Source organism: Oncorhynchus clarkii, chromosome 4, assembly GCF_045791955.1.
Source record: "Oncorhynchus clarkii lewisi isolate Uvic-CL-2024 chromosome 4, UVic_Ocla_1.0, whole genome shotgun sequence".
Taxonomy (NCBI): domain Eukaryota; kingdom Metazoa; phylum Chordata; class Actinopteri; order Salmoniformes; family Salmonidae; genus Oncorhynchus; species Oncorhynchus clarkii.
In genome coordinates this window covers 88,969,586-88,993,089 of record NC_092150.1, presented here as the reverse complement: position 1 = coordinate 88,993,089, position 23,504 = coordinate 88,969,586, and the positions used below count along the sequence as shown (strand labels likewise).

Sequence of the window (23,504 nt, the reverse complement as noted above, 5' to 3'; positions counted from 1 at the left end):
TCTGCCACCAGAGGTTACCTAGGCTAAAAGCAATTTAAAAAATAAAAAAACAGATTTAAAAAACATTTTATCACAGCGCCTCTCCTCTCTCTAAAGATCTAACTTGACTGTGCTGTATAAAATAATATGAATATTTATGAAGTGTGTAAATATTATTTTTGTTGTCTCTTGGTGTCTTTCATATACAACTCTTATTTTATTTTTATTTAGAATTTAATGTAATATCTTATGTTGTTCTTGTCAATAGCTTTTCAGTACTTTGTTATGTATTTGTATGTTTAATGTAGACTCCAGGAAGAGTAGCTGCTGCATATTCAGTGGTTAATGAACACCAGGAAGAGTAGCTGCTGCATATTCAGTAGTTAATGAACACCAGGAAGAGTAGCTGCTGCATATTCAGTAGTTAATGCACCCCAGGTAGAGTAGCTGCTGCATATTCAGTAGTTAATGAACACCAGGAAGAGTAGCTGCTGCATATTCAGTAGTTAATGAACCCCAGGTAGAGTAGCTGCTACATATTCAGTAGTTAATGCACCCCAGGTAGAGTAGCTGCTGCATATTCAGTAGTTAATGAACACCAGGAAGAGTAGCTGCTGCATATTCAGTAGTTAATGCACCCCAGGAAGAGTAGCTGCTGCATATTCAGTAGTTAATGAACACCAGGAAGAGTAGCTGCTACATATTCAGTAGTTAATGGACCCCAGGTAGAGTAGCCGCTGCATATTCAGTAGTTAATGAACACCAGGAAGAGTAGCTGCTGCATATTCAGTAGTTAATGCACCCCAGGAAGAGTAGCTGCTACATATTCAGTAGTTAATGCACCCCAGGAAGAGTAGCTGCTGCATATTCAGTAGTTAATGCACCCCAGGAAGAGTAGCTGCTGCATATTCAGTAGTTAATGAACCCCAGGAAGAGTAGCTGCTGCATATTCAGTAGTTAATAGACACCAGGAAGAGTAGCTGCTACATGTTCAGAAGTTAATGGGGATCCAATTAAACTACACAATCTAAACACATAGCCACGCAAAGTAGTTTGGGTGTGTTGCGATTTCTTTCTTCAACAAGGTCGGGAATGTTTTGTCGACACGGGGGGCTTTGGCTAAACCACCCTATGTACAGTATCTAAACCCCTCTCTAAACCACCATATGTACAGTACAGTATCTAAACCACCCTACTATGTCCCTACAGTGTTCTGTTTGAAAAGCCAATCCCAGCTTCACGTTTTAGGGCTGAAAATCTGTTGTGGGTAAATACAGACTAAATGATTGGATTAGGGTCGCTTCATTGGTCGGTAGCGTGATGGTGGGATTACAGACAGTACTGCCAGGCCTATGGATTTCCTGTCAGATTCCATGTATCACATAGACCTCCCTCTCTCTCTTTCCTTCTCTCTCTCTCTTTCCCTCTTTCCCTCTCTCTCTCTCTCTCTCTCTCTCTCTCGCTCTCTTTCTCCCTCTCTCTTTCTTTCCCTCTCTCTCTCTCTTTCCTTCTCTCTCTTTCCTTCTCTCTCTCTCTTTCTCTCTCTCTCTTTCCCTCTCTCTCTCTCTTTCCCCCTCTCTCTCTCTCTCCCTCTCTCTCTCTCTCTCTCTCTCTCTCTCTCTCTCTCTCTCTCTCTCTCCCTCCCTCCCTCCCTCTCTCTCTCTCTCTCTCCCTCTCTCCCTCTCTCCCTCCCTCCCTCCCTCCCTCCCTCCCTCTCTTTATCTCACTCTCTGTCTCTCTCACTCTGATTTAGCCTGGCAGAGCAGAGGAGAGGAACATAACCCAATTTTCTAAGTCTTGTTGCATGGCCACCACCCTGGCCAACACTGGATATTTTTTACATGCCCATCCTTTTCTGTGAACAATTGAATACTTATATCAATCTACCGTTACTCTATTCAAATGTATCAATATTCTTTTGACGATTGTATACGTTTTGATCTCCCTTTTATCTCACGTTCGCAACTATCTTTGCAGCCAACGAAGGATACAATTATATGTCCTCTATTTGATCTCTTGGTCGACCAGGAAGAGATATCGCCGTCACTGAAACAAAAAACAAATCTCCCTTATTGATTGGCCAAGTCTGGATGTCTTCATCCAACCAGAATATCTTTGATTTCCCTCTGCCTGGCCTCATTTCCAGAGTACATTAAATCTCCCTATCGATCAAACATTGAATTATGAATACCATTGCCTTTCTATTAAACCAATCCACTTTCTGTTTTGTTTGGTTCTGATACACACTGACATGAAAAAAATAGGTATAATTTTTGTCCATTATTGTAAAATAGTTGTTTTGAGTCCGAATCTGTCCATCTGTCCCGGCCTGGAGACATAACAACACAGAGATCAATAGGGCCGTGTGATGGGCTTGCTATTGATCAGAAAGATGGGGGTTGATGAACAATGGACACTTCATCCTCTGTGTTGTAGATACTCTGGAACGCCAGTCATCTATCTAGTTCTGAATAGAGGATTGTCTGGAACTCCAGTCATCTATCTAGTTCTGAGTAGAGGATACTCTGGAACCCCAGTCATCTATCTAGTTCTGAATAGAGGATACTCTGGAACGCCAGTCATCTATCTAGTTCTGAATAGAGGATACTCTGGAACGCCAGTCATCTATCTAGTTCTGAATAGAGGATACTCTGGAACCCCAGTCATCTATCTAGTTCTGAGTAGAGGATACTCTGGAACCCCAGTCATCTATCTAGTTCTGAATAGAGGATACTCTGGAACCCCAGTCATCTATCTAGTTCTGAATAGAGGATACTCTGGAACGCCAGTCATCTATCTAGTTCTGAATAGAGGATACTCTGGAACGCCAGTCATCTATCTAGTTCTGAATAGAGGATACTCTGGAACCCCAGTCATCTATCTAGTTCTGAATAGAGGATAGTATGGAACTCCAGTCATCTAAAAAATTGTCCATCCCTACCTCTCCGTTTGTTTTAAACTGTGGGATCAATATTTATAAAACATACACAGCACCAGTCAAACGTTTGGACAAACCTACTCATTCAAAGGTTTTTCTTTATTTTTTACTATTTTCTACATTGTAGAATAATAGTGAAGACATCGACACTATGAAATAATACACACTCAATCATGTAGTAACCAAAAACGTGTTGAAAAAAATCCAAATATATCTTTGTGAGACGCAGAGTAGGTGAACGGATGATCTCTGCATGTTTGATTCCCACCGTGAAGCATGGAGGAGGAGGTGTGATGGTGTGTGGTTCCCACCGTGAAGCATGGAGGAGGAGGTGTGATGGTGTGGTGGGGCTTTGCTGGTGACTGTCTGTGATTTATTTAGAATTCAAGGCACACTTAACCAGCAAGGCTACCAAAGCATTCTGCAGCAATACAGCGATATATATATATATATATTCCATCCCTCTCTGTCTGTTTGTTATGAACTATGGGAATTTAATCTCTGTAAGCTTGCTGAACTCTGTGGAACTATGGTGAGTTCTGCTCAAGCCACACTACTACAGTGGTGAGTTCTGTTCAAGCCACACTACTACAGTGGTGAGTTCTGTTCAAGCCACACTACTACAGTGGTGCTACAGTTCTGTTCAAGCCACACTACTACTACTGTTTAAGCCACACTACTACAATCACATAACACTGCTATGATCCAACAGAGGATCACAATTTTTTTCCATCATATTGTGGCCCTCCCTCCCTCCCTCCCTCCCTCCCTCCATCCCTCCCTCCCTCCCTCCCTCCCTCCCTCCCTCCCTCCCTCCCTCCCTCCCTCCCTCCCTCCCTCCCTCCCTCCATCCCCTCCCTTCCTCCCTCCCTCCCTCCCTGCCTCCCTCCCTCCCTCCCTCCCTCCCTCCCCTGCCTCCCTCCCTCCCTCCCTCCCCTGCCTCCCTCCCTCCCTCCCCTCCCTCCCTCCCTCCCTCCCTCCCTCCCTCCCTCCCTCCCCTCCCTCCACTCCCTCCCTCCCTGCCTCCCTGCCTCCCTCCCTCCCCTCACTCCCTCCCCTCCCTCCCTCCCTCCCTGCCTCCCTCCCGCCTGCTTGTCTGCTTGTTTTACTCTCGATTTCACAGACACGTAAGAGGATATCCTTGTATCGCAGGGGGACTGTGAAATGTGGAATGGGATAGTTGTCATTCTTTAGGAGTTGGGGGATCTGTAAAACGCTTGCTGTATGAGAGGGGAGATAAAAGCGTACAAGAATGATTTTGACCCCTGTAAGCTGCTGTTGAGCCCTTTAAGCATAGCTGCACAGTCATGGCCAAAAATAATTCTGTAATATTTGATGTTGCCCATCAGCCTGGTCTCATAGACAAGACATAACATAGTAAAGGTAAATCGGGGACATGCAAATTGGTGTGATTTGTGTTACAGGCTTTGGTTATTCCATTTATATTTCGAGGTTAGAGGTTAGCACGCTAGCACGTGGGGCGCACGGTTTGGTGCCACCATGTTAGGCAGTATGTTTTATACCTGTACAGTCGTGTCCAAAAGTTTTGAGAATTAACCAAATATTGATTTTCACAAAGTTTGCTTCTTCAGTGTCTTTAGATATTTTTGTCAGATGTATTTCATACGTGTCAAAGGCTTTTATTGACAATTGCATGAAGTTGATGCAAAGAGTCAATATTTGCAGGTGTTGACCCTTCTTTTTCAAGACCTCTGCAATCTGCCCTGGCATGATGTCAGTTAACTTCTGGACCACATCCTGACTGAAGGCAGCCCATTCTTGTGGGTTTTTGTTTGTCCACCCGCCTCATGAGGATTGACCTTAAGTTCTCAATGGGATTAAGGTCTGGGGAGTTTCCTGGCCATGGACCCAAAATATCGATGTTTTGTTCCCCGAGCCACTTAGTTATCACTTTTGCCTTATGGCAAGGTGCTCCATCATGCTGGAAAAGGTATTGTTCGTCATCAAACTGTTCCTGGATGGTTGGGAGAAGTTGCTCTCAGAGGATGTGTTGGTATTCATGGCTGTGTTCTTAGGCAAAATTGTGGGTGAGCCCACTCCCTTGGCTGAGAAGCAACCCCACACATGAATGGTCTCAGGATGCTTTATTGTTGGCATGGCACAGGACTGATGGTAGCACTCACCTTGTCTTCTCCAGACAAACTTTTTCCGGATGCCCCAAACAATCGGAAAGGGGATTCATCAGAGAAAATGACTTTACCCCAGTCCTCAACAGTCCAATCCCTGTACCTTTTGCAGAATATCAGTCTGTCCCTGATGTTTTTCCTGGAGAGAAGTGGCTTCTTTGCTGCCCTTCTTGACACCAGGCCATCCTCCAAAAGTCTTCACCTTACTGTGTGTGCAGATGCACTCACACCTGCCTGCTGCCATTCCTGAGCAAGCTCTGTAGGGGTGGTGCCCCGATTCCTCAGCTGAATCAGCTTTAGGAGACGGTCCTGGCGCTTGCTGGACTTTCTTGGGTGCCCTGAAGCCTTCTTCACAACATTTGAACCGCTCTCCTTGAAGTTCTTGATCCGATAAATGGTTGATTTAGGTGCAATCTTACTGGCAGCAATATCCTTGCCTGTGAAGGCCTTTTTTGTGCCAAGCAATGATGACGGCATGTGTTTCCTTGCAGGTAACCATGGTTGACAGAGGAAGAACAATGATTCCAAGCACCACCCTTCTTTTGAAGCTTCCAGTCTGTTATTCGAACTCAATCAGCATGACAGAGTGATCTCCAGCCTTGTCCTTGTCAACACTCACACCTGTGTTAACGAGAGAATCACTGGCATGATGTCAGCTGGTCCTTATGTGGCAGGGCTGAAATGCAGTGGAAATGTTTTTTGGGGGGATTCAATTCATTTGCATGGCAAAGAGGGACTTTGCAATTAATTGCAATTCATCGGATCACTCTTCAATACAATCTAGAGTATATGCAAACTGCCGTCATACAAACTGAGGCAGAAGACTTTGTGAAAATTAATATTTTGTGTCATTCTCAAAACTTTTGGCCGCGACTGTACACCTTTACATCTCTTTAGTTGGAAGAAGCTTTACCTATGCTAGCCCAGGTGATATTTAAGAGTGGCTAACCCAGTACTCCAGTTGTTGACCGATAACACCTTTAGTTCCCTATTTGATTTCTATAAGAACAATCCTTTTAACTGATCTTCCCTATTTTCATTTTGCTCCACTTTCGATTTGATTCCTGTCTTTAAGTTTGGTGTGGATTTTTCTTTTGCTTGCCTCTTCTTGGGCAAATTTAGTGGGCACTCATGGTGGGTGTTTTTTAGGTCCCTGTTGTTGTTGCTAGTCAACTTTCAGTGTACACCCCCCAGGAGTGTCTTTCAAAACCCCTCCTAAACCCCTACCTGTTTAGTTTTGGTTGTTATCGGTGACTCTTTGTTAGCTCTCCTTTATGTTTGAGCGACAAGTTTAGGCTTTCTTGCTGGGGAATGTAACATATGTTACGTTTGGTATAGCTACATAAGACAAAAGGTTACGAAAGTAGGGTGGTTGGTCGGGCTGGATGGGTAGGTGTATAACCAAATTTCTAGCAACCAAAAAGTTGTGTGCTTGAATCTTATCATGGACAACATTAGCTAGTCAGCAGCTTTGCAACTACATACTACTTTTTAGCTACTTTGCAACTACTTAGCATGTTAGCTGACCCTTACCCTAACCCTAACATTAACCATAACCTCAAACCCTAGCCTAGCTAATGTTAGCAATGAGACAAGGCTGCAACTACCAATTGGATACCAAGAAATTGGGGAGAAAACATGGTCAAAAAAATGGTGGAAGACACATTTCAGTTGCACTGACTAGGTATCCCCCATTTCAGTTGCACTGACTAGGTATCCCCCATTTCAGTTGCACTGACTAGGTATCCCCCATTTCAGTTGCACTGACTAGGTATCCCCCATTTCAGTTGCACTGACTAGGTATCCCCCATTTCAGTTGCACAACTGACTAGGTATCCCCCATTCCCCTTAATTGGAGTCTCCTGGATTTACGTTTAGTATGATTATGCATATTTTTTATGTATAATGCAATTTAATTTGAAGAAGAATATACACTACATGACCAAAAGTATGTGGACACCTGCTTGTCGAACATCTCATTCCAAAATCATGGGCATTAATATGAAGTTGGTCGCCCTTAGCTGTTATAACAGCCTCCACTCTTCTGGTAAGGCTTTCCACTAGATGTTGGAACATTGCTGTGGGGACTTGCTTCCATTCAGCCACAAGAGCATTAGTGAGGTCGGGAACTGATTTTGAGCGATTAGGCCTGGCTCGCAGTTAGCGTTCCAATTCATCCCAAAGGTGTTTGATGGGGTTGAGGTCAGGGCTCTGTGCAGGCCAGTCAAGTTCTTCCACACCGATCTCAACAAACCATTTTTGTATGGATCTCGCATTGTGCACGTGAAGATTGTCACGCTGAAATAGGAAAGATATTTCCCCAAACTGTTGCCACAAAGTTGGAAGCACAGAATGATCTAGAATGTCATCGTATGCTGTAACGTTAAGATTTCCCTAGCCCGAATCTTGAAAAACAGCCCCAGACCATTAGTCCTCTTCCACCAAACTTTACAGTTGGCACTATGCATTGGGGCAGGTAGCCTTTGCCTCGCATCCGCCAAACCCAGATTTGTCCGTCGTACTGCCTGGTGGTGAAACGTGATTCATCACTCCAGAGAACGCGTTTTCCACTGCTCCAGTCCAGCTTTACACCACTCCAGCCGACGCTTGGCATTGCGCCTGGTGATCTTAGGCTTGTGTGCGGCTGCTCGGCCATGGAAACCCATTTCATGAAGCTCCCGACGAACAGTTATTGTGCTGATGTTGCTTCTAGAGGCAGTTTGGAACTCGGTAGTTAACATTGCAACCGAGGACAGGCGATTTTTACGCACTACTCGCTTCAGCACTCGGCGATCCAGTTCGGTGAGCTTGTGTGGCCTACCACTTAGTGGCTGAGCTGTTGTTGCTCCTAGACTTTTCCACTTGACAATAACAGCACTTACAGTTGACCGGGGCAGCTCTAGAAGGGCAGAAATTTTACGAAAAGTATTATTGGAAAGGTGGCATCCTATGTCGGTGCCACATAGAAAGTCACAGACTTCTTCAGTAAGGCCATCAAATCAAATCAAATCAAAATGTATTTGTCACATGCGCCGAATACAACAGGTGTAGTAGGCCTTACCGTGAAATGCTTACTTACAAGCACTTAACCCACAATGCAGTTCAAGAAATAGTTATGAAAATATTTACTAAATAAACTAAAGTAAAAAATAAAATGTAAATTAAATTTTAAAAATTAACACAATATATTTACATAAGAATAACAAGGCTATATACAGGTACAGGTTAGTCGAGGTCATTTGTAAAGTGACTAAGCATAGATAATAGACAGCGAGTAGCAGCAGTGTAAAAACAAGGGGGAGGGGGTCAATGTAAATAGTCCGGGTGGCCATTTGATTAATTGTTCAGCAGTCTTATGGCTTGGGGGGTAGAAGCTGTGAAGGAGCCTTTTGGTCCTAGACTTGGCGCTCCGGTACTACTTGCCGTGCGGTAGCAGAGAGAACAGTCTATGACTTGGGCGACTGGAGTCTTTGACAATTTTTTGGGGCTTCCTCTGACACCGCCTATTACTAATGGTTTTCTTTGAGACTGTGGTCCCAGCTCTCTTCAGGTCATGCAAATGAATTACTTAAAAATCATACCTATATACCTATACCTATAATCATGCCCTCTTCACAACTGTCTTGGTGTGTTTGGACCATGATAGTTTGTTGGTGATGTGGACACCAAGGAACTTGAAACTCTCGACCCGCTCCAATTCTACTGCTAGTGTTTATCTATGGAGATCGCGTGGCTGTATGCTCGATTTTATACACCTGGCAGCAACGGTTGTGGGTGAAATCCACTCATTTGAAGGTGTGTCCACATACTTTTGTATACGTAGTGTATATTTAACAGTTAAACAATTGTTTTTTATGTATGGTCTTCAGACAGTAACTGTCTACTTTTTTTCCTCCCCCATTTAAAGTGTTAATTAATACCGACTCTGAGTCCAGGTTGTTCTGATATACAGTGTCCTCGGTCATTAGTGGGACAGTGAAGCATTCTTTTTATTATGTTCTCCAGCACTTTAGATGTAAAATGATACAATGACCTGGAGGTTAAAGCGCAGACTATTAGCTCTAATTTGAGGGTATATTCATCCACGAACCATTTAGAAATTACAGCACTTTTTGGACATACCCCCCCCCCCCTCCCATTTTAGGGGACCAAAAATCTATGTGTGTTAAAGTAATAAAAACTTCTGTGTTTGGTCCTATATTCATAGCAGTCTGGCTTGTGACTCTTATACACTTGTTGGATACATTTGCTGTTTGTTTTGGTTGTGTTTTACAGACTATTTTGTGCCCTATAGTGATGAAATGGTAAATCATGTATTGTGTCATTTTGGACAAAACTTTTATCGTAAATAAGAATATAATATGTTTCTAAACACTTCTTACATTAATGTGGACGTTACCATGATTAGGGATAGTCTTGAATGAATCGTGGATAATGATGAGAGAGAAAGTTACAGATGCACAAATATCATAGCCACAAAAAACTATGCTACTACCCTCCCCTGTTATTGTGATGATGAGAGCATGTCTTGGGGGAATAGGGTTTTAATTCGGCTGTAACTTTCTCAATCATCCTTATTCACAAATCATTCGATACGATCTGTAATCATATTCTAAATATGTAAGAATAAGCAGATATTGTGAAAAATAACACTTGTTTTTGCAGGTTGTTGTGTTCAGTGTCAGAAGGGGGAGGGTCAGAAGAGGGAGGAGATCCCTATATTCTCTCCTTTATTTGACATTGAATTGGTTTAAACTAATTAAAGTAAATAATTGGCACTTATAATGATAGTGTGTAGTCTTCATGGATGTAGGTTGTGTGTGTGTGTGTGTGTGTGTGTGTGTGTGTGTGTGTGTGTGTGTGTGTGTGTGTGTGTGTGTGTGTGTATTTGCGTGTTTCACAGCTACTGTACACACACACCCTTGTGAATTGCTGGATTCGGTTAGCCCCTCCCCCTGTCGTCAATTGCCAACCCCCTTGGCCGCTGTAAGGCCGGCCCCCTCCCAGCCAGCCAGCCAACAGCAGCTGTTCTCTAACCCCCCCCCCCCCACCCCCCTGTCTTAAAGAGCCTCTGTCCCTGTTATGGAGACTTTCTCATTGACTACCTCAGTCTTATTGCGCTGCGCTCTCACACTCTCACTGTTGCTCTCTCTACCCATCTCTCTCTCCGTGTTCCTATTGTATCCTTTTCTTCTCATCTGTCATTTGCACTCTTTCTTCCCCACCATCTGTCTCTCTCTCTGTCTCTCTCTCTATGTCTCTCTCTCTCTCTGTTTCCTCTCTCTTTCTCTCCTTTCTTCCTCTTTCTCTCTTTCTCTCTCCTTTCTTTCTTTCTTTCTTTCTTTCTTTCTTTCTTTCTTTCTTTCTTTCTGTCTTTCTTTCTTTCTCTCTCTCTCTCTCCCTCTCTCTCTCTCTCTCTCTGTTTCCTCTCTCTGTCTTCCTCCTCTGACACTCAAACACATACACACCCAACCTGCGGTACTGTACCTGTGAGTAGCGCAGTGTGTTTGGCTGAGCCAGAGGTGTTTTTCTAGTGAGGAGCAGGACAAGACAGGACAGAGGTCTTGAAGAGACCGCTGATAGACTGACGGACTCCTCACAGGAAGTGATGAGGACGAACTGACTCTTTCTGGAATGCTAAAGCTGGACTGTGATGGATGTTCCTGAGCGGTGTCCCCCCCTCTGTTATCAGGACCAGTAGGTGCAGCACTCTCCTCTCTCTCTTTTCTCTTGTTCTCTTTTTTTTATGTATATATATTATCAATTCACCCTTTGTTTCTCAATGTTTTTTTTAAGAAATTGAAAGCAGTGACATTAAATGTTGAATCACTTTTTTTCCTCACAGTGGACAAAGTTATCTATCTCTATATTTCTGCTCTGACGTTCTGTAAGTTTTATCAGAGAAACAATTTGCTGTATATATTTATTTATTCTTGCTGCCAAACCAATTGAGAGTTCAAGGCTGTCCAGCTTACCGCACAGTGCAAAAGGAGAACCTTACCTAGCCTTGGCAGGAGGGGTGTTGGGGAGAGGGCAGTCCAGGGCCGATCGTCCCACCACTATCTTCATTAGGACCACTAGATTACCGGAATGACAGCCAGACAACCACTTTCCAGCTCTGCCTGCAGCCGTTTTACCAAAATAATTTTACCAAACCGCTACACAAGTACTGTAAAATAATGTGTATGTGTGAGGTGGTGTGTGTTTGCGTGTGTGTGCGTTTGCGTGTGTGTGTGTTTGCGTGTGTGTGAGTTTGTGTGTGTGTGTGTGTGTGTGTGTGTGTGTGTGTATAATTGTTAATGTACCAGAAGAGTGTGTCTACTGTAAATAGGCAAAAAATATTGTCATGGTTCAGGATAAATTCGAGTTAATATTATTTATGTTCATAAAAATGTGAATAAAAAGGATGGTTTAATACAAAGCTCGCGTGAAACTCGGTCGTTGTTTTTGTCTTTAGCAGGAACACAGCTGATTCAAATAATCAACTAATTAGCAAGTGTTGATAGTGTTAGAGGAGATAGCGAAATGTGCAACCCTCGGGGTCCCGAGGACCGAGTTTGGGAAATGTAGTCCGAAAGCAATTGTTTATTCAAAGCATCAAAACAGTAGCATTTGTCAAGCGTCCTGGAGATACATTTGTTTATGTATAATTTAGTTGAAAAACACTCATATATTTGACAGTTAAACAACTGGTCTTCATGTTGGTCTTTAGTGAGTAACTGTCAAAAAATATATATATATTATCTCCATTTTAATTAAAGTGTTAATTAATAAAAAAATGTTGCAGAAAAAAAATAGCAAATGAAAATAAGTAAACTCAACCGTTTAAATTGTGGAAGTGACACGGACGATCCCAAACTGTACAGTACATTCTAACCTTTGCATGTCTAGAGAGAAGCCATTAAATTTGACTTATTTAACTCATTACAACTAATTATAACTAATTAACAAACGCAATAAACTCAGACTGGGGTGGTAGAAGATCACGCAGATTATCTATATAACTAATAATAACCTTTACATGTCTGAAACAGATTTTCTATATAACTAATGATAACATTTACATGTCTGAAACAGATTATCTATATAGCTAATCATAACATTTACATGTCTGAAACAGATTATCTATATAGCTAATGATAACCTTTACATGTCTGAAACATATTATCTATATAGCTAATCATAACATTTACATGTCTGAAACAGATTATCTATATAGCTAATCATAACATTTACATGTCTGAAACAGATTTTCTATATAGCTAATAATAACCTTTACATGTCTAGAGATGCTTTTCCATTTAACTCATTGAAGTCATTAGTTCTGGAGAGGAGCAGCTTCAGTATAATCAATCAAATGTATTTTATAAAGCCCTTTTTACATCAGCTGATACAGAGGCACGGTGGCTAGGAAGAAACCTCTCCGTGTTTAAACTCTAGACGGGATGTGGCAGAGTTATGCTGTCAAGGGAACACTTTCCAGGATACTGTAGTGACTCAGACCCTGTAAATTCTCCCCCCTACCTGCTTTACAAAGACCTACTGACACTGAAACTATGTACGTTGTGGGATTTAAAAAAATATACATTCAGAATAAATTAAGAATGTAAATATATATTTTCAAATAAAGAAAATCTCTTGAATGAGTAGGTGTGTGCCAAACTTTTGACTGGTACTGTATGTATGAAGAGTTTATTTCCAAAACGCTATAGATATTTTTTTATTTTTTTCATCATCAATAATTTTTTTTCATCATCAATAATTTTTTTTCATCATCAATAATTTAGTTATTTGTTACATTTGACAGTGTAAAACGTAACAATACTGCGTATTTCTCTGAGGGAGGCAGATATATGACAAAAATATGATTATTTATCTCTCTGAATAGAAACCATCAAGTAATATATATATATATATATATATATATATATATATATATATATATATATATAGTTTTATTGAATTCCAAACTGCTATATATCCATTTTCATGGTTCAAAAATACACTACATATATTTGTTTAAAATCTATCACCTGATGGTTTCTATTCAGAGAGTCAAATAATCATATTTTTGTCATATATCCGCCTCCCTCTCAGAGAAATAAGCAGTACTGCTAGGTTTTACACTGTCAAATGTAACAAATAACTAAATGTTTAGCAATTATTTCTGAATAATATATATATAGCGTTTTGCAAATAAACTCTACATATATACAGTACCAATGTTTGGACTATGTTTTATTATCACTATTTTCTACATTGTAGAATAATAGTGAAGACATCAAAACTATGAAGAAATAACACATATGGAGTCATGTAGTAACCAACAAAAGTAATATCCATCCAAATATATTTTATATTAGCCACCCTTCGCCTTGATGACACCTCGTAGATACTTGGTTATTTACTATCGTTCAGTCATTATAACTCATTGACACCTCGTAGATACTTGGTTATTTGCTATCGTTCAAACACCGTAACGATTTATCTTTTTCAGAACAGTTTTATCCATATTCGAAGAAAGTAGTTTTACTTAACATATATGAACGGGCTACACCACAACATTTGTATATACTGTATCTATACTTTAAATACATTATATTTTATACATACTTTATTGCTGAAATGAACGGTTTAACCTTTGATGAAGTTTTTGATCACATGGGTTTATTAAGTTTGTAAAAAAAAATGTAAAAGTAATTTAGCTTCAGTACTAAATCTGTCAGTTTGTTAGACCACAACGTAATGCATCATCGGATTACTGTAGGTAGCTAAGTGAGTGATTACAATGTACCTCTGTGTTACACAGTCCTTACGACTCCTACACCTGTTCGCTCTTCGTTTAACGAAACAACTGAAAATCAACTGGGGCTTAACAGTTTATGTTGTGTGTGTGATTTACCTGGTTTGGAGTGTACTTTGGTTGCAATTGTCACAGATCAGCTTTTAATTTGTTGGCTATACCCATAGTTTGCAATTATAAAAATGCTGTGAAACTCATTCAGCGGTTGTAGAAACACAACTATTTGTCTACCCTGTTTAATATAGTAAATACGACAGTAATGTCTTCAGAAACACTACACTACAATATACTACAGTCTGCAAAAACACAAACCCTGTTTAATATTCCATTTAGAAAAGAAGCCTGCTCGTAAGACAGACATTTTAATTTAATTCTGCATAAAAGTACAAATATAATTCAAATTATATATATTTTTTTAAAATAACATGATCACCTGGTCATGTATTTTTACGACCTAAAAATGTAACAACTTTACATGCTCTGTTATGCAAATCTATAGAATCATACTAACAGTGAGGTTAAGTGTGTTGCTATTAGCATACATATGGGTGGCTACTGCTGAAGCTCCCACTTCGAACTGAGGGCAGGTGTGCGTGTGTTTGTGGATGATTGATGGACAGACAAACGTGTGGTATTGAGTTTGTCCCTGTTTGTTGTGGGACAATATCTAATCCCTGGCCTCTGTCCCTGTTTGTTGTGGGACAATATCTAATCCCCGGCCTCTGTCCCTGTTTGTTGTGGGACAATATCTAATCCTCGGCCTCTGTCCCTGTTTGTTGTGGGACAATATCTAATCCTCGGCCTCTGTCCCTGTTTGTTGTGGGACAATATCTAATCCCCGGCCTCTGTCCCTGTTTGTTGTGGGACAATATCTAATCCCCGGCCTCTGTCCCTGTTTGTTGCAGCAGAATTAGATATGTCAACAATAGTACATGGCATGGACAGGACATTTGTTTGTGGCGGCAGGTAGCCTAGTGGTTAGAGTGTTGGGCTAGAAATTGAAAGGTTGCTGGATCGAACTCCTGAGATGACAAGCTAAAAAAATATCTGTCGTTCTGCCCCTGAACAAGGCAGTTAACCCACTGCTCCCTGGTAGGCCGTCATTGTAAATAAGAAATTGTTCTTAACTGACTTGCTTAGTTAAATGAAAAATATTGTCTGTTGCAGGGCCAACCTACCTGGTTAAATAAAGTTAAATGCAGTTTTTGCTTGTTTACGTGAAATTATTTTAACACCTTAAGGGTTAAAGTAAGCCACCTTCGTCTGACATCTTCTATCTTTAGAGATCGACCCGAAGAATGAACCGGCAAAGGGCCAACCTGGTGTTTGTTTACGTTGCTTGGAATTCCAGACATGTGAATGTGTTGCTGAGTATAACAGTAGGTGGTTGGTCCTGTCTCCTGAGGTTTAAACTAAACCAGCTCCAGTCTTCAGTAGGTGACCCTATAAAGGGTCATCCTGGGACAATCCTGGGACAATCCTGGGACAACCTGGTAAAAAACAAATTGTATAATAAAATACAAACTATATTTAGTGTTCATACGCCTTTTCAAACTAAGTAATAAACATAAGATTATGTGTCATGTTTTCTCTGTCTGTTTTAATAGAGAGAGAGAATTTAATTTTGGCCAAATAAGTTGCATGTTTGTGAGAAGAAAAGGTATCTCGTTGCCCAGGTTACCCAGACAGGAAATGACATTTAAGAAGACTGTATGTGCAGCTGCAACCTACAGTATGCAGCATTCGTGCAAACACTGACTAAATCTGTCTCTGTGAGGGCTTCACCAGAGAGGTGAGGTCAGCTCAGGGGGGGGGTTTGGTTCTTAGAATACATTGGTTTAACCCCAAGAGGATTCTGGGATTGTGGCTCGGACCACCGGCCGATTAGCCTGGAGCAAGAGGTCCTGTTAGTAATGCCCTCCTCTCACGCTATACCTCCTTCCGACAGGGGATCAGAATACACACACACACACACACACACACACACACACACACACACACACACACACACACACTGACACACACACACACTCCATGGACTATGAATGAAACATATTGTTAGTTATTCATTATGAATTGTAATGCATACATGTATGTATTGTACAGTAGGTGTGTTAGCACATGTCTGACCCTGCGTCATGTCTGACGTCCTGTTTATGCTGTTCATCACAAATTGTTTGTCATACATTTTCTATCAGCGTTGTGAACCTTGCAACACATTCTCTGGTTCTCTCTGTCCCTCCCTGTGTCCCCAAACAGGTTTCTTCACACCCCAGACAAACAGTCAGCAGTGTAGCGAGCTGCGGTCACAGACACACACACGGGCGGGACTGGAGACTCACACACTGACCTGATAACTCATGTTAGCGACAACAAGTCAAACAGCCTCATAACCGTACGATGGAAACTCCTGACGGCGTCCATTAGGAAAATGACTGAAGATAAAAGATGTAAAAAGATAAAGTTGACACCTGTTACTTTCCTTATATTTTTATTGAACCGATACATAGAGACAGACAGACAGACAGACAGACAGACAGACAGACAGACAGACAGACAGACAGACAGACAGTGAGAGGATGACAGACAGACAGACAGCGAGAGGATGACAGACAGACAGACAGACAGACAGACAGACAGACAGACAGACAGACAGACAGACAGACAGTGAGAGGATGACAGACAGACAGACAGCGAGAGGATGACAGACAGACAGACAGACAGACAGACAGACAGACAGACAGACAGACAGACAGGCAGACAGACAGGCAGACAGACAGACAGACAGACAGCACTGACAGACAGTGAGAGGATGACAGACAGACAGACAGCGAGAGGATGACAGACAGACAGACAGACAGACAGACAGACAGCACTGACAGACAGTGAGAGGATGACAGACAGACAGACAGCGAGAGGATGACAGACAGACAGACAGACAGACAGACAGACAGACAGACAGACAGACAGACAGACAGACAGTGAGAGGATGACAGACAGACAGACAGACAGACAGACAGACAGACAGACAGTGAGAGGATGACAGACAGACAGACAGACAGACAGACAGCGAGAGGATGACAGACAGACAGACAGACAGACAGACAGACAGACAGACAGACAGACAGACAGTGAGAGGATGACAGACAGACAGACAGACAGACAGACAGACAGACAGACAGACAGACAGACAGTGAGAGGATGACAGACAGACAGACAGACAGCGAGAGGATGACAGACAGACAGACAGACAGACAGACAGACAGACAGACAGACAGACAGACAGACAGACAGACAGACAGAGGATGACAGACAGGCAGGCAGACAGACAGACAGACAGACAGACAGACAGACAGACAGACAGACAGACAGACAGACAGACAGACAGACAGTGAGAGGATGACAGACAGACAGACAGCGAGAGGATGACAGACAGACAGACAGACAGACAGACAGACAGACAGACAGGCAGGCAGACAGACAGACAGACAGACAGACAGACAGACAGACAGACAGACAGACAGACAGACAGACAGACAGACAGACAGACAGCACTGACAGACAGTGAGAGGATGACAGACAGACAGACAGCGAGAGGATGACAGACAGACAGACAGACAGACAGACAGACAGACAGACAGACAGACAGACAGACAGCACTGACAGACAGTGAGAGGATGACAGACAGACAGACAGCGAGAGGATGACAGACAGACAGACAGACAGACAGACAGACAGACAGACAGACAGACAGACAGACAGACAGACAGACAGACAGACAGACAGTGAGAGGATGACAGACAGACAGACAGACAGACAGACAGACAGACAGACAGACAGACAGTGAGAGGATGACAGACAGACAGACAGACAGACAGCGAGAGGATGACAGACAGACAGACAGACAGACAGACAGACAGACAGACAGACAGTGAGAGGATGACAGACAGACAGACAGACAGACAGACAGACAGACAGACAGACAGACAGACAGACAGACAGTGAGAGGATGACAGACAGACAGACAGACAGACAGCGAGAGGATGACAGACAGACAGACAGACAGACAGACAGACAGACAGACAGAGGATGACAGACAGGCAGGCAGACAGACAGACAGACAGACAGACAGACAGACAGACAGGCAGACAGACAGGCAGACAGACAGACAGACAGACAGACAGACAGACAGACAGACAGACAGTGAGAGGATGACAGACAGACAGACAGACAGACAGACAGACAGTGAGAGGATGACAGACAGACAGACAGACAGACAGACAGACAGGCAGGCAGGCAGACAGACAGACAGACAGACAGACAGACAGACAGACAGACAGACAGACAGACAGTGAGAGGATGACAGACAGACAGACAGACAGACAGACAGACAGACAGACAGACAGACAGACAGACAGACAGACAGACAGACAGACAGTGAGAGGATGACAGACAGACAGACAGACAGACAGACAGACAGACAGACAGCGAGAGGATGACAGACAGACAGACAGACAGACAGACAGACAGAGGATGACAGATAGAGAGAGGATGCCAGATAGAGAGGATGACAGACAGAGAGAGGATGACAGATAGAGAGAAGGTGACAGATAGAGAGGATGACAGATAGAGAGAGGATGACAGACATACAGATTGAGAAACAGATAGAGAGAGGACGACAGATAGAGCGAGGATGACAGATAGAGAGAGGATGACAGATAGAGAGAGGATGAAAGATAGAGAGAGGATGAAAGATAGAGAGAGGATGAAAGATAGAGAGGGGATGACAAACAGATAGAGAGAGGATGACAGACAGATAGAGAGAGGATGACAGACAGATAGAGAGAGGATGACAGATAGAGAGAGGATGACAAACAGATGGAGAGAGGATGACAGACAGATAGAGAGAGGATGACAGACAGATAGAGAGAGGATGACAGACAGATAGAGAGAGGATGACAGACAGAGAGAGGATGACAGATAGAGAGAGGATGACAGACAGAGAGAGGATGTGTAAAAGGGCAGTAGGCTACATTCAAAGCCAACACTGTAGACATGGGTTCCGTGTCAGATCGCTGGACTACCCCCGGTCACACCTGTTATTGTCTTGAGGCGAAAAAAACATGAGATGTAGTTCAGAACAAACACTATCGACATACGTGTAATAACACAAGACTAAACTAAGACCGTTTTGTGATTTGAGCTTCATTTTTTAATCAGTAATTCCCCATGACAAAATGACAGGTGAAAATGTTCAGTAACTAGACTTCTGGTGTCTTAGAGAATAAACACAAAATAATATGCAATAACACAAAAAAAAATATGTAATGTTGAGAAACAGTTGCATAATAATCACGATATTAAAATAATAATCAGATGGCTCTGTAGCAGTGTGATAATCCGTTCTATTGGAGATGTATTAAAGTGCTGTGTTGGGTTCTTCTCTTTGTCGTTACGGTATATTTGAAACGGATCTGTCTCAGATATAACGTGTTAGTTCTGGATTACTTCTGGACACATCAGTAATATGACAGGAAGAATCCAAAACCAAATCAATAGCTCCATGGTATTAAATTCATTCCTTGTATGTTTTCCTACCCACCTCTTTAAATTAAAGGAGAAGTTAGAGAGAGGATGACAGATAGAGAGAGGATGACAAACAGATAGAGAGAGGATGACAGATAGAGAGATAGAGGATGACAAATAGATAGAGGATGACAAACAGATAGAGAGAGGATGACAGACAGAGAGAGGATGACAAACAGATAGAGAGAGGATGACAAACAGATAGAGAGAGGATGACAAACAGATAGAGAGAGGATGACAAAAAGATAGAGAGAGGATGACAGATAGAGAGGATGACAGATAGAGAGAGGATGACAAACAGATAGAGAGAGGATGACAGATAGAGAGAGGATGACAAACAGATAGAGAGAGGAAATTTGCTTAGTAGGTCAGCCTAAACAGCATTGTGTGTCATGCAGGGATTTCCTAAAGGCGGTTGAATTGAATACTTAGCATGAAGGCTATACACGTATTGGTTGAATCCCTGTAATTGTCACATCCTGACCTTAGTTCCTTTTTTTATGTCTCTATTTTAGTTTGGTCAGGGCGTGAGTTGGGGTGGGCATTCTATGTTTTGTTCTATGTTTTCTACCTCTATGTGTTTGGCCCGGTATGGTTCCCAATCAGAGGCAGCTAGCTGTCAATCGTTGACTCTGATTGAGAACCATACTTAGGCAGCCTGGTTTCCCACTATGATTTGTGGGTAGTTGTTTTCTGTGTCTGTGTTTACCAACTGTTTCGTGTTGGTCTATTTTTTTTTTGTGTTATTTTGGTCTTAGTTTTCTGAGTTTAAATAAATATGAACATGGACACTTACCACGCTGCATATTGGTCCGATCCTTCCTACTCCTCCTCAGACGAAGAAGACAGCCGTTACAGTAATGTTGTTTCGGGTAACATCATCGGCACGGATATCAGTGTCATAAATGTGTCCCTGGCGCACTGTTGTTCTGATCCATCTCAACTTCTCATCGGTCAAGGGGTTTTACTTCCTGTAATTCGACCAACGACATCAACTGGAAAAAAAACAAAAAAAACAGCACTAGCATCTGTTTCATTGTGTGATTACTGGTGTTGGTCGACTGGAACGGTATATTTAGAATGCCCCCCCCCCCCCCACCCTCCATTATTTCCCCTAGTTAACATGTTGTTCTGCTGTGGGATGTGATTGAAACAGTAGATACGGGCGGGACCAGGCCTTGGTCTACTCTAAGTAACAGCAAACAACATCTGATGTCCTGACAGAGAGAATTAGGAATTAGAACAGTAGATTTTTACTGATGGACGGAGAGAGCAGGTGGTGTGGGGGGAAAAAGTGTTGGTTTTGAGCCACCCTGTCTCGCCAGATGCAGTGTGACACGTGTATTTAATGACGTTAGCTGCTAGCTGGTCCGTGGTGTGACTGGGATACAGGACAGGACCGCTCTATGGGAGAGCGGTGTGACGTTTCGATTTTACTGTCACGTGCACCAGTACAGTGAAATGCCATTCTTGCTTGAACTTACCCAACAATGCAGCAGTACCATATAAATAAGTAGAACAAAACCAAACAACAATACAAACAGAAGGAAATAAGTAAGCGTTATACAGTTCCAGGGTCAGTAGCTATATACAGGATCAGTAGCTATATACAGGATCTATAGCTATATACAGGGTCAGTCTCAGGATCAGTAACTATATACAGGGTCAGTAGTTATATACAGGGTCAGTAGGTATATACAGGGTCAGTAGCTATATACAGGGTCAGTAGTTATATACAGGGTCAGTAGCTATATACAGGGTCAGTAGCTATATACAGGGTCAGTAGCTATATACAGGGTCAGTAGCTATATACAGGGTCAGTAGTTATATACAGGGTCAGTAGCTATATACAGGGTCAGTTACAGGGTCAGTAGCTATATACAGGGTCAGTAGCTATAAACAGGGTCAGTTCTAGGGTCAGTAGCTATATACAGGGTCAGTAGCTATATACAGGGTCAGTAGCTATATACAGGGTCAGTTCTAGGGTCAGTAGCTATATACAGGGTCAGTAGCTATATACAGGGTCAGTAGCTATATACAGGGTCAGTAGCTAGATACAGGGTCAGTTCCAGGGTCAGTAGCTAGATACAGGGTCAGTTCCAGGGTCAGTAGCTAGATACAGGGTCAGTAGCTAGATACAGGGTCAGTAGCTATATACAGGGTCAGTTCCAGGGTCAGTAGCTAGATACAGGGTCAGTTCCAGGGTCAGTAGCTATATACAGGGACAGTTCCAGGGTCAGTAGCTATATACAGGGTCAGTTCCAGGGTCAGTAGCTAGATACAGGGTCAGTTCCAGGGTCAGTAGCTATATACAGGGACAGTTCCAGGGTCAGTAGCTATATACAGGGTCAGTTCTAGGGTCAGTAGCTATATACAGGGACAGTTCCAGGGTCAGTAGCTATATACAGGGTCAGTTCTAGGGTCAAGGACATTGAATACATTTAAGCTGCACAGGAACGGGAACCGCCTGCCAATATTGAATCAAAACTGTTTCCAGGGTTTCCAGGGTTAAGATTATACATGTGTTCATGTTGCTGTGACACTATGCATTGACTGCATCAAGATAGTTTTGTTCAGATTGAAACGAAGTGGAGTTTATTTTATTGATTTAAATGAATCCCACACATACACGTTGCCTTGCCATGAAACAGGTTTAGATTGAATATGCCCACCGACTGGCAGCTGCTACAAAGACAACAGAACACACAATGACCTTTAACCCTTTTCATATGGCTCGTCTCCATAAATTCACCTTACTGTATTAGCCTGATTCTGGAGTCATTACATTCAAACCAGACTCTAATATCATTAGGCAAATGAGTCATTACATTCAAACCAGGCTCTAGTATCATTAGGCAAAGTGGAGTCATTACATTCAAACCAGGCTCTGATATCATTAGGCAAAGTGGAGTCATTACATTCAAACCAGGCTCTGATATCATTAGGCAAAGTGGAGTCATTACATTCAAACCAGACTCTGATATCATTAGGCAAAGTGGAGTCACTACATTCAAACCAGACTCTGATATCATTAGGCAAAGTGGAGTCACTACATTCAAACCAGACTCTGATATCATTAGGCAAAGTGGAGTCACTACATTCAAACCAGGCTCTGATATCATTAGGCAAAGTGGAGTCATTACATTCAAACCAGGCTCTGATATCATTAGGCAAAGTGGAGTCACTACATTCAAACCAGACTCTGATATCATTAGGCAAAGTGGAGTCACTACATTCAAACCAAGCTCTGATATCATTAGGCAAAGTGGAGTCATTACATTCAAACCAGGCTCTAGTATCATTAGGCAAAGTGGAGTCATTACATTCAAACCAGGCTCTGATATCATTAGGCAAAGTGGAGTCATTACATTCAAACCAGGCTCTGATGTCATTAGACAAAGTGGAGTCATTACATTCAAACCAGACTCTGATATCATTAGGCAAAGTGGAGTCATTACATTCAAACCAGGCTCTGATATCATTAGGCAAAGTGGAGTCATTACATTCAAACCAGGCTCTGATATCATTAGGCAAAGTGGAGTCACTACATTCAAACCAGGCTCTGATATCATTAGGCAAAGTGGAGTCACTACATTCAAACCAGGCTCTGATATCATTAGGCAAAGTGGAGTCATTACATTCAAACCAGGCTCTGATATCATTAGGCAAAGTGGAGTCATTACATTCAAACCAGGCTCTGATGTCATTAGACAAAGTGGAGTCATTACATTCAAACCAGACTCTGATATCATTAGGCAAAGTGGAGTCATTACATTCAAACCAGGCTCTGATATCATTAGGCAAAGTGGAGTCATTACATTCAAACCAGGCTCTGATATCATTAGGCAAAGTGGAGTCACTACATTCAAACCAGGCTCTGATATCATTAGGCAAAGTGGAGTCATTACATTCAAACCAGGCTCTGATATCATTAGGCAAAGTGGAGTCATTACATTCAAACCAGGCTCTGATATCATTAGGCAAAGTGGAGTCACTACATTCAAACCAGGCTCTGATATCATTAGGCAAAGTGGAGTCATTACATTCAAAC

At 42.3% G+C, this 23,504-nt stretch overlaps 1 protein-coding gene across 1 annotated transcript in view; it reads left to right on the top strand.

Annotated features, from left to right (window-relative positions):
- The first annotated feature begins 10,633 nt into the window (after positions 1 to 10,633).
- The window catches only part of LOC139407895 (steroid hormone receptor ERR2-like), a 110,680-nt gene continuing 97,809 nt past the window's right edge, over positions 10,634 to 23,504 (top strand). The window contains exon 1 of the mRNA XM_071151769.1: positions 10,634 to 10,761. Coding sequence (XP_071007870.1) covers positions 10,718 to 10,761 — 44 coding nt within the window. The 5' untranslated portion in view covers positions 10,634 to 10,717. The remainder of the gene's footprint in view (positions 10,762 to 23,504) is intronic.